This window comes from Amblyomma maculatum, chromosome 8 (assembly GCF_055883805.1).
Source record: "Amblyomma maculatum isolate TAMU_Amacu chromosome 8, ASM5588380v1, whole genome shotgun sequence".
Classification (NCBI taxonomy): Eukaryota; Metazoa; Arthropoda; class Arachnida; order Ixodida; family Ixodidae; genus Amblyomma; species Amblyomma maculatum.
This window is the reverse complement of record NC_139351.1, coordinates 125,431,306-125,443,649: the sequence shown is the minus strand read 5'-3', so window position 1 is coordinate 125,443,649 and position 12,344 is coordinate 125,431,306. Positions and strand designations below refer to the sequence as shown.

Below are 12,344 nucleotides of genomic sequence, written 5' to 3'. Positions count from 1 at the left end.
CACTGGCACATTTTCACAACCTGATTAGGTCTCTCCAAAGTTTGGGAACTTCTTGGCAGTTTGGGTATTGGAGCTTTGTGTCTCTGATATCCCCGTTTCAACAGTGTGCCATGTATGGCCAACTTGTGCTACTCGCCTCACATGCTGTCATTTTTAATTTGAAGTTTCGTGCATTCGTTCATTGCCAAACGCGCACTGCTGCTGAAGCCGGCTGGGGCAGAAAGTGCTTTGTCCCGGGTGTCTAGGAAGTATGCTTGGAAAGCCACACTTTTCTGCTTGTCGCATAAAACGCACATTTCGTGATGGGCAAACCAAGTAGCCCAATCCTCCAGTGAATCTTATCCGCGGGATGAGAACAACGCTTTCTCATCATTTCTGAGGTTAAATGCTTGGGAAAAGGGTCTTGGGAAAGCAAACATCCAAAGGACTGTTGATCCTCACAAGACCGAATTCCGCTTTATGCGGTAAAACCCCGGTACGTTCTGCCCTAGGGTGTGAGATGCGTACGGAAGCAATGAACCAGAAATCGATGCGTGAGGCACATATGTATGCGAGGTACACTACAGCTTCCTGCAACGCAATGCGCCTGTCCTACATACAGAGGGCGAGTTGTTCTGCGAGCCCTTAAGAAAGAAAAACCATAGTGGAACAAAACAAACTTAATGCATTGTAATTGTAATTCAGCACACTGATCGAATTGGTTGGATCAGGACCCAAGGGCTAGCCTATCGTCGCGATGCCGAGCAGGCATCGACTGTAGTGACTGGTCACAAAATCTTTATGTGAAGCAGGTGCAGTAGCCTAAACACGTATATAACAGTTCGTCAAGGGATAGAAGATAAAACAAGCAATATAGTTCAGCGCGTCTGAAGTTGACTAACAGCGACACGTATATAACAGTTCGTCGAGGGTTAAAAGATAAAACAAGCAATATAGTTTAGCGCGTCTGAAGTCGACTTCAGGCAAAGGTCTATTCACACTTGTGACTAGATGAGGTCGCGCGACCAGAAGAGAGGAGCTCGCCACTACCGATTTTCACACTTGCGACTGTCGCCTTCTCGAAAAACGAGTTGGGAGTAGGAGAGCTGCAGGGCAATGACAGCGAACGTCGGTAGCAGCCGCTTGCCAGACACTTCAGCTTTTTCAGGCGAGAACGCCGCCGACGAATAGACGGTGTCAATCACCGTGGTGTCAATATAAAATGTTGCGCCTGCGTGAAAAAACCATTTCTCAAAAGTTCATAGTACTTACCATATCTTTCTCCCTGCCTTTGAATTCCGGGTGCCGTTTGTTGAAAAGGTAGGGGTATTCTTTAATTGCATTGGGAAGGTGCTCGATCGAGTACTCCGGGACCTCGCTGATTGGTGAAATGGTTTGCGACTAGTAGTCGCGCGACTAGAAATTCGAGCAGTGCCCGATCGGCCCGCGGCAGTCGCTTTTCGACCGATGCGACCATTTGCGACTGTCGCACAAAACGGTCGCGCGACCACCTTCATGCGACTCGCAGCGGTCGCGCGACCGTTTTGGTCGAAAAGCGACAGTCGCGAATAGTCGCATCGGTCGAAAAGCGACTGTCGCGGGCCGTTCGGGCACTGCTCGAATTCCAGTCGCGCGACTGCTGGGACTAGATGAAGTCGCGCGACCAGAGGAAAGCAGCTCGCCACTACCGATGTTCACACTTGCGACTGTCGCCTTCTCGTTCTGTTCTGGTGCCGAGTGAGTTGGGAGTAGGAGAGCTGCTGGGCGATGACAGCGAACGTCGGTAGCAGCCGCTTTCCAGACACTTCAGCTTTTTCAGGCGAGCACGTGCGCATGCCGCGCTCGTGTTTCCAGGAGAACGCCGACGACGAATAGACGGTGTCAATCACCGTGGTGTCAATATAAAATGTTACGCCTGCGTGAAAAACCAAATTCTCAAAAGTTCATGGTACTTACCGGATAGTCCGAATATCTTCCTCCCAGGCCATATCTTTCTTCCTGCCCTTGAATTCCGGGTGCCGTTTGTTGAAAAAGTAGGGGTATTCTTGAGAACGTGCTCGATCGAGTACTCCGGGACCTCGCTGATTGGTGAAATGGTTTGCGACTAGTAGTCGCGCGACTGGAAATTCGAGCAGTGCCCGATCGGCCCGCGGCAGTCGCTTTTCGACCGATGCGACCATTTGCGACTGTCGCTTTTCGACCAAAACGGTCGCGCGACCGCTGCTAGTCGCAAGTGTGAACACTGAACAGCTGACGTGAACAAGTTAGCTTTACATGAAACATGCGGCGCGCGACCACTGTCTGTAGAACGCATGAGGCCCTAGGTGCAAGAATAACGCGAAACTTGCAAATGAACGCTGTGGAGCTAACGATCTAAAATGTGGTGAACAGTCAAGGTAGACACGATGTGGAAAGAAACCCGCAGTTCTCATTCGCAAGTGTGAAGACCTCCCGCATCACCTAGTTTAATTTATGCCTGTCAGCGTATAACCGGATTTTATCATTAGTCATTTTTAAGCTATCGTTTGCTCAAAACGTACAGAATATCATCTGAACTTACCTACTCCAGGACACTTCTGCAAGGTCACAAACCAATGGCGGCAATCGGAGCTCTCGCTTTTGCCGTTCCGGCGACTCGGCCCACTGCAGCGCTCGTAATGTGGTCAGTCGAAACTTGCCTATGGCTTTTGAGCGCTGGTCACTGTGCAGAACAGTGCACTCCGCAAAAGTTTCCACCAATGGTTTCTACCCGCAAACTCCAACCCTCCAACTTGGAGACGGGGCACTCAAAGAGGCGCGCAAACCTGGTTCACGCCAAAACTCGTAGCTTCGTGAAGCTGCGAGATCGAAACAAGAAGTTAGTGAAGCCGCACCGGTTCGTTCACAAACTGCGGCGCTTATGCCGCCGCCGCCGCCGCCGCAAAAAAAAAAAAAAAAAAAAAAAAAAAAAAAAAAGGCGAGGTTTAACTATTTATTATTGAATCAGCCGCAGTCGTTGCTGCCGCTTCGATTTTGGATCGCTCCTGTTCTTGGTAAGCTTCTCGGCAACGGGGTACTCTGGCCCTCTCGTTGTTCGGTGGTTTCGTGTATGGTGTATATGTGGCGTATCTACGTAGATTAAATGAAGGGGCGGCGCAGATGGAATTTCATAAAGACGACGACGTTCAGTGCATAGCGCGAGAACGTTTTGCAGTTGGAACTTGATGACGATGTTTACTGCACAGCGCGAGTGAGTGTTGCAGTTTTACACGAGGCGTGATCAGCTGTGGCCATAGCAGACAATAATGTTCGCTGCTCAGCGCGAGATGAAACATGCGGCGCACGACCACTGTCTGTGGAACGCATGAGGTCCTAGGTGCAAGAATAACGCGAAACTTGCAAATGAACGCTGTGGATCTAACCAATCTAACCATCTAAAATGGCTCCACTTTCCCAGTGGTCGATTCCTTGTTGCTTGTTATGAACATAAAGCGGGATTCACACGGGGGATTCCGACGAGGATGGATGTGGAAAAGAGGCGTACGATGTCACGGGCTGGGCAAACTCGCCCCCGCTCCCGAACTCGCACATTCACACCGGGGATGAAGAGTCGTCGAAGAGAGACGTCGACTGTTTCAAGCCGCACGCAGCAGGAGAGGAACGGAGAAGTACACAAGACGGCCGTTCCTGACCCTAGTAACGTTTCTTTACCAGTCAGGGACACAAGTTCAGTGAAAAAAGCAAGCAAAATAAAATAAACAAACTCGTCCGAAATGGAAGGGGCCAGCGGAAAAAGGGCCGAATGCAAAAGGCCCGGGTGGGGTAGATCTTTCTTACCTGCTCGCACCGCTCGCACCCCGCGGCGCGCTTCTTTTTCCCTCTTGGGGGGACTCGGGGAGCGTTTGTACCGGTCTAGATTCTAGTTCACTGTAGTACCGGCCAGCTGAGATGTCCCCCAGACGGCGGCCGGCGGCGGAAAACCGGAAGCTGCGACGCCCCGGAGCCTCTCGAAGGCATGACGTCAGCAGTCTCTTTCGCTTAGAGAGGGATTTGATTAAAGCGGGATTCACACGAGGGAGACCCGCGGGGATGGATGGGGAAAGGAGGTGCACGACGTCACGGGCTGGGCAAACTCGCCCCCGCTCCCGTACATCGTACATCGAAATCGTACACTCATACGGGCGATGAAGAGTCGTCGAAGAGAGACGTCGACTGTTTCAAGCCGCACGCAGCAGGACAGGAACGGAGAAGTACACAAGACAGCCGTTTCTGACCTACTAATGTTTCTTTACCAGTCAGGGAAACAAGTTCAGTGAAAAAAAAAAAAAGCACGAAAAATAAAATAAACAAACTCTTCTGAAATGGAAAAGGCCCATGGAAGAAGGGTCGAATAGAAAAGGCCCGGGTGGGGTAGATCTATCCGCTCGCACCCTGCGGCGCGCTTCTTTTCTCCTCTTGGGGTCTCTCGGGGACTCGACTCCGGGAGCGGGAGTGTTTGTATAGGCCAGCTGAGATGTCCCCCAGCCCGGAGATAGCGGCCAGTGGCGGAAAACCGGAAGCTACAACCTCCAGCAGCCTCGCGAAGGTGTGACGTCAGCACAGTCGCCCTCGCTTAGAGAGGGATTTGAGCGCTCGTGTGAATGCCGCTTAAGGAGGCACTTTGTGGACACTGTATTGCTGTCACACTTGGTGATGGGGTGGCTTCTGGAGCAAGAATTGTGGGCCCTCAAATTTTATAGTGACATTGGGACTGAGGGCATTCAAACTTGCATATCTAGCACAGAATTGCTATAAGAAGGATATCTATTGTGAGAGGAATGCTGTCATATTGTCACAAGTAATCAGCGGTTAAGTTGTTCTCTCTATGGGTAATATTTTTCTTTTTTGTAATGGTGCATAATACATCACTGTGCGTTATCACTTTGTGGTATTTGCCTACGGCTGCTAAGTAATTTACAATCAAATTTCTTCTCTCACGCGTGCCAATTGTAGTTTCAGCGGCCAAATGGTGGTGGTGGTGTCAGAGCTCAGTACAGGTCGCATGCAATATGAAGAAAACTGCAATATAATCGCTTCTTGTTCAGTCGTTGTGATGCCAGCTGTGGGGCTTGCCTCACTTTAGCATCGCAGTTAATTAAAATGACAAAGGAGATATTCTGTCGCAGTTTTTTTACAACTTGACCTTTCGCGTCATAACTAAGCATAGCCATCGCTCGGCTATTGAAACTAAAATAAGCGAAGAAAGAAATTCGATTACAAATCACTAGGCGAATACCATGGTAATGTCTCGTACAACGTGACGATAAATTAAACAGGGCAGCTGAGGGCTGATGGTGACGGTGCCATATAGATACTTCAAATACAAGAATGCACAGTAGCAACACTGTAAGGCAGTATTTGCAAAAACATACGCTCGAATAGAATCTAATTTCAACACATAACCCTAACCTGTGATCTAAAAGCAATCGCACGGGTAATGCATTTAAATAGCAATTGCACCAGTGATGTAAACAACACAAGGAAAAGAGAAATATTGAGCACAAGTAGGTGAAAGTGCTGTAGGGGAGGGTATATCATGGAGCAGTTGGAGACAGTATGCCGTAGCTGCCGTAGTTATCTCCATGAGATGGAAGGCTCAGTACAAAGATTGGGACGACGAGGTGTTGTGTGGTTTGCATGCATGGTTTTTTCTGCATTTTCTCAAGGTGGCATCTGTTGTGTGCTTTTTCAGATGCCAGTTGAATGGCAGCCATGCCAGGGGTGATGAAAGTGGACAGCTGGGAGGACAGACACTCTTTGAACAGGTGAGCCGTACTGCGCCAGCGCTGTTCATTTGTCTTCGAAGCTGACAAATATGCTGCTGGATCAGAGGATTGTCAACAAAGCAGCGGTGTCAGAAAGCATACCTGTTGAGCGTTCCAGGAGCCTAGGGGAAGTAAGTGCCTTGTATGCAACTAGACACTCAAGATGGCACTTGTGCTTTGGGCAACACTTTTGCTATGTTAAAATGCAGGTGTTTGCTGATATGGGCACCAAATGAAGAAGGATCGGCAGTGTACAAGTTTAAGCACACTTCAGCGAGTTAGTACTAGAAGGCCCATTATCACAAAAATTTTCTCCGTATTGGGTGGCAGTTTGTGAAGCCTCAGTAGAAAAAGGGTGCAGTGGAGAGAGAGAACCTCTCTCGCTGCTTTCAGGAGAGATGATGGCGTGTGAGACAATGTGAGACATATGGAGAGGGCGGGATGAGATATATGGAGAGGGCTGGAGGAGATAGGTCATGGTAGGGAAACCATGTTGACCAATCAAGAGTCGTCGAGGGGTGGTCAAAGTGGAAAGTGAGTGCGGCTTTGAAGGCTGTGAATTCTGGAGACTGCATCTAGCTATTTTCTGGCACAGTCTGAATATAGCGGAGGCAGTCGCATTTCCATCTGGAGGGAACATTAAAGCTAATGCTTACTTTGCTGCATCAATCACATTCGTCGATTGTGATTTTTTCGTTATGATCCGGTTAGGGCATGTTATTTCTTATGGAACTGGAAAGTGGGACTCTTAAGGCCATAAGCTCCACAAGCTCGTTACTGCCCACTGTGCAGGTGGTGCAGTGCTCCTGAGCTCCTTCTGAGCCAATGTTGTGCCAAGCTGCACAGCCATGTGACACACAGGAGCTGGGAACATCAGCAACTGCATCCATCTGAACGTGTGTGACCACGTGTCATTTGCTTAGCACAGGACATCATCGGGTGTCATTTTACTATGAGCTGCACTTTTATCTTAGCCACAAGCACATCACTAACGTGTATTGGCATTTGCTAGTCTTGGCTCGGTGTAATGGTGTAGAGCAGGGGTTCTCAAACTGGGTTCCGCGGAACCCCTGTGTTCCGCGGGCTGTCTTCTTGTGTTCCGCGAGAATCCTCAGAGGTCAGGGCAAGCACTGCTCTCAAAGAGAAATTTAATGGTGAAGGCTTGGTGACATTTTGGATGGGGACTGCTCCACTGTTGCCATGCCTCTTTGAAAGGGCAGTGGACATTTCGCTTCCTTTCGCAACTACATATGCATGTGAACAGGCATTTTCAGCCCTCGCTTATCTGAAGAACAAGCACAGGAGCCGTCTTGACCCGGCAGCTGATATGAGACTGGCTCTGAGTGCTACTGAGCCACGCTTTGACTTGCTCTTAAAAGGGAAGCAGTACCACCCATCACATTAGTATTTGTATTAATCTGTGCAATAAGCATTTAACCTTTGCAACTCTCTCTTTGCAAAAATGCACTCGACAACATTGCTCGTAAGTGAAGGCAGGGAGAGGGGGAGGGGGGTTCCCTGCAACTTATCGAAGGCTTTTGGGGTTCCTCCAAGCAAAAAAGTTTGAGAACCCCTGGTGTAGAGATTGCCTTCTGCTGTACGGGCCCATCTACCTAAGAAATAGAAATGATAGATTTTGTTGTCATGAAGCAGTGGATGACATATCTTTCCATTAAGATCTCGACATTCTAGTTGCTGACGTCGTCTTATTGCTGGCGAGTTTTATGTAGCTATATTTCTTGCGATGTGATGCAATTCTGCTGACTTATTATTGGTTGTGACAAATTTCTGTTGGACATTTAAGTACCTCTTAGTTACTTTTTCTTACATACATTTACATACATACATTTCTTACATTGCATACATATAATGCCCCTTCACACTTTATCCTTGTTCTGGAGAATAAAGCAACACTTGTGAACAGCGTTTATATGCCAGTCAGGTGAACTAATTTGGTACCCTTTTTTTTTTTTCACGCTTTACAAGTGTCCAAGTTACAAGTGTAATGTGAGAGGGAGGTCAAGTCAGTATGCAAGCACTTGCCACCTGATTCTTCTGCTGCCCAAAATAAGGCTTCCAGAGCAACCATAGCTTGTCTATATATAGCGCCTGTATATCTCCTTTCCCGTGATGCGTACTGTTATTTGCGTAGGACTTCCTTGATCTGCAGGTTCTCATGTTGGCCACAGCGTTGGAAGCATTTTGTTGCATTTCAACTAGTGCTGGAACTTGCTTCTCTTAGGGACTGCGTTGGTCTGGCTGAATACTGCGTAAACCAGATAATTTTTTTTTTGTTATTGTTGCGTGATTAAAATACATGGTGAGCTAAACCATGGTTTTCCGCAAGGCATTTGTCCAAACATTTACAAACTGGTATTCATGCTGTAACAGGCAATTTGAAAACAAAAGAGGGTCAAGCTACTACTTTCTGTAGCGCCAGAGCGATGACAGGCAATTGTTGCAAACAATGCCAAGCGCTTGCGAATCGCTCTTGGCTCTGCTATAGATGTTATGATGTAGACTATTATCCTTATGTGGTCTTTCTCTCTACGACTGCATTGTGTGAAAGGTTTGATGTGTGGAAGCGATGAAGTTGAGTGTGCAATCACAAAGTGTATAGCTGAGCTCTTTCCAGTCCTATTATTACACAAGGCTCGCGAGGGAATTCCTATCTGGTGGTCTATATCTTTAAGGTCGACTTGCCCTTATATGTGCTTCACTTCTTCGCTGTCCACAATCTTGGCCTCTCTCTCGATATCAGCATCACTGCTGCTTACACTGAGAGCTTTAAAGGGGGGCTGGGGGAGAGAATGGTTGATATAGCTGTGCAGTTGATAACACCTGCGAGGGGGTCATTGCGAGGAACGCTGAGCGCATTCCCGGGCATAGGAGAATTATCTTTAGGCATACATCAAAGATATGGTGTGACTGGTGCAGAATAGGCACAACAGGGGCGGTTTTGCGCGCTGTCCTCTGTGGCTGACGTTCAGGGGCCGGCCACTGGACGCGGCGTGTTCCTGGTTGTTTGTGCCGCTACAACAACGCCGGGTGGGTGCAAATTGATCAGTGTGGTGCCCATTGGAATTGCAGTGATTACGACCCCTACTTGGTGCACAAGGATCGAGCAGACCTAGACATGAGGAGTTCACGGTCGGCGTACTCCAATGGCTACAGCTCCGGTGAGTGCTTGTTTAGCTTTCTCTATTTACTATTCCCTTTCCATGTAGGTCCTCTGCTTTACGGTGTTGCGTTGCTCTCAATCGAAGTATGGTGCAGTCGTCATGCTATTTTTAAAGACTTTTTTTTTATTGTTGCTGTGAATAACATTGATGGGGGTGTGGTCAGACGGAATGTGGGGGCCCTTCATGTGTGGTTTGTTTGTGCACCCTCGCTATCATTCTGATGCAGCTTTGACAACACCTTAGCAGCAGTGAAAGTCAAAGAATAGGTAGTCACGCTCACGATCCGTATCAAACAAAACGCATTGGTCTTTGTAAAAACGACATGGCTGTGAACTTGGCACCTGTTGGGTGCTGTTATCTGCCGATTGGAAGTGCTATTCATTTGTAGCTGATTGCGACACGACTGGATGTTAGTCACGGCTGGCGTCTGCTCTTGGCATTGCAAAAATGGGGTGTCACTGGTAGCGCAGATGTCACGAAAAAGTCATAATGAAGAAGGGTGATTGAGTGTTTGGCCGCTGAACGCTGCTCACATGTCCTACAGGCCTTGACCTGTTTTTGCAGTCTTAACTGGAGTAAGTTTGGAGCGCACTCTTATATATCCCTCGTGCCACGGTTAGGACTGAGGTGTTAGGGTTAATTTGGTCTGGACCTGTGTTGGCAGCTGTGCTGGAGAGGTGGTAGCCAGAATGAGCACAAAGGAGGGACTCGTTTTGGGAGCACTATATGATTCCTTGATTGTGATGCTGATTGAGTTGGAGAAATAAAGGAGATTACATATGAATAAAAAAAATTTATGACGTGCTTAGCTGACGCATTAAATTGCGTACCTCAAGAATAGGACACTATCTTGAACAGTCTATGCTCGGCAGTCTGCCCACTTTCCTTGCACTTTTTGTTTCAGTTCGCAATTTGGCTGAAGGCACACATTACTTTTTTTTTTTTCGGCTTAGGGTTTCCAACAGCATTGGCACGCTGAAAAGTTTGCTCTGAAAAGCAGCTGACACGATTTTCTGGTTAGAGGCACGCACCAGCAGCCTTAACAGTTTTAAATATGTGTGAATTACGCATTGCTGCGGTGTCTCACAATGAGTGATTAGCCACTTGTGTGGCCGGTATAGTATTTCAGACATGTTTGCAATTTTTTTTGATGTCCTTTGCAAAGGAAAACATGCCCGACTGCTTTGTTCTCTGGGATGCTGTTAATTTCTCATGTGCTTCGTTTTTTCCCTGTGCTTCTTACATTAAGCTTGTTAAGGCTTGCAGCCAGTTGACCTTTGCTACTAAATTAAGGTTTCAGTCATTGCAACAACCAAATAGGGGGAAAACGGTGCCTGCTGGCACTATTTTCTTCCATGATGTGATGAGTTTTAAGGAACATGAGCGTCATAGTCGTATACCTCAATTTAAAGCCTTCGTTGCCTCCCTAGTGGTGTACTGGTTTGGTGTTAGAAACATGTTTCTTTACCATATGTCATAATGTTGCTTTTACGTTGTGTTGCTGAGAAGGGTGGATAGTACTTCTTCCTGGTTGCTCGTCTACAATGAAGTTCTTGCAATAAGGTGTGTTTTGTGCCTGATGTCTTGGTGCAGTGCCATGAATGGAGAGGAACTGCCAGCTGTACAGGCGATGTGTGGTTAGAGTGAAAATAAAAAGACCTTTCCATATCTTAATGTAATCAGGTAGGGCGTGATTGCATGCATAGTTAGGTTGTTAAATTGGCACAGAAAATGACACGAAACTAGACGAGGGGTGGCTATTGAGGAAACTAAGGCATGCTGTTTGGGATGTGTTCTACTTCGTGAGCTTGTATTGAAGTATTCATGGTCCAGTTCTTGCTACATGTGTTACATTCTAAATTTTTTTACGTGCTTGCTGTATCTTAACACCATATATGCTCTTCTTGGTTCACACTTTGTGATGATGTGAAAAAATGGGCCCACTATTCTTTTCCTTTTTTTTTGTGAGCGGAACAACAAGACATTACCAGCTTGTGCATCACGCCAGTTTGCTTGACTGGTTTTGTTTACATGCTTGCTTTTCAACTTTGAGCCACATTCTTTGCTTGCCCACTTCATTTTTCTCTGTACTCCCTTCCTTGACTGTTATGTCCTCCAATTGACCCTGCCTCGTTTCCGGTGCAGGGTTTCTTGTCTCAGTTAACCTCATCACCTTTGTTCTTCTTCCTCCCGTGCGTTAAAAAGAATGCAAGGATGTGCATGTATTAGCATACAAGTAATTCAAGCATGTTCAAGGCATGCATCAAAGCGAGGCTAGGTTTGTTTTCCGTTTCTCACTTTTGCTAGCGTGCAATTGTTACTGCCACTCGCATTGCTTGCAATATCGGGATGTTGAAAAGTAGCCATGTCCACAAATAGAAGACTTTGTTTCGTGGCATAATTAATGCAATTGTCACACTGTTGGGCACTTTGGCCACAACGCTTCTTGTCCGGCTGCAAAAATTGCATGGAATTCCTAAATATTAGTTGCTGGCTCTTCTCAATCTAGTGATGTATACTCTGTGTCCTTGCTCATCTTTTTCTGCGTAATATACCCTTGGCTTTGCACTTCCTTACTGCACAGGCATAGATTTGGGTGAGACCGTTAGGCATCAGACAGTATACAGCTGCCCAAATCTTTAACTGGCGTGCGCGATGGCTGCCTTTTTCTGTGCTCGTGCGCCTTAGTGCGGATAAAACTTGCCAAAATGCCAAGATTACTCAAGGGCTTGGTGGCCCTCAATTACAGCACCCCTTTCTCTTTCCACTTTCACTCTCACCTTCCTCCCTTCCCTTACGGCAGTTCAGGTGTTCATAGAAACAAGTGTGACAGATACTGCGCCTTTCCTATTATTATTATTGGTGAGCCTTTGCTTATACTTGGACTTTTTGCGGGTAGTTCCTCTGTAATGCTCAGAATCCCACAAAATACTGCCGTTATGCACATAAAGATTTGGGTGGCTGTGCACCTACAGTTAGAAAAAGGGTTAAAAAATGTAGTGTTAGCAAAAATGCATTATTTCTACGTAGTGTTTGCTCACAGGTTGTAATAAGACTTAGTCAGCCTAATTGCTAGACAGTGAATGATACAGTGCACCATTAAATGACATGCAGTGGACCCTAGGTGTAATAGGAATGGATTCGTTTTGAAAACTTTTGTTCCTCAAGCTTATGACAGCAATGCACTTCCTAATTTTGCTGTGGAAAAAAATCCCAAGTATCATATTCCTCCTCATTGTCTGCATCCATCGCTTGTTCCGATAGTTATTCCGGTAGCAGTTCTTGCTAGTTTCATAAACTTCGTGTGTTCACTTGAATGCATGAGGCACAGCTCATGAGGCTTGTTGGTTGGTAATCCTTATACACACCTGCATTGCAAAAGGCAAGAACAATAAGAGAC

General features: G+C 46.9%; 1 protein-coding gene across 2 annotated transcripts in view; it reads left to right on the top strand.

Annotated features, from left to right (window-relative positions):
• The window catches only part of LOC146182486 (uncharacterized), a 64,110-nt gene that overhangs the window by 13,731 nt on the left and 38,035 nt on the right, over window positions 1-12,344 (top strand). For both annotated transcript variants that reach the window (XM_084577615.1, XM_084577614.1), the window contains exons 2-3: window positions 5,690-5,762; window positions 8,853-8,941. In XM_084577615.1, the coding sequence (XP_084433741.1) occupies window positions 5,701-5,762; window positions 8,853-8,941 (151 nt within the window). In that variant the 5' untranslated portion in view covers window positions 5,690-5,700. The remainder of the gene's footprint in view (window positions 1-5,689; window positions 5,763-8,852; window positions 8,942-12,344) is intronic.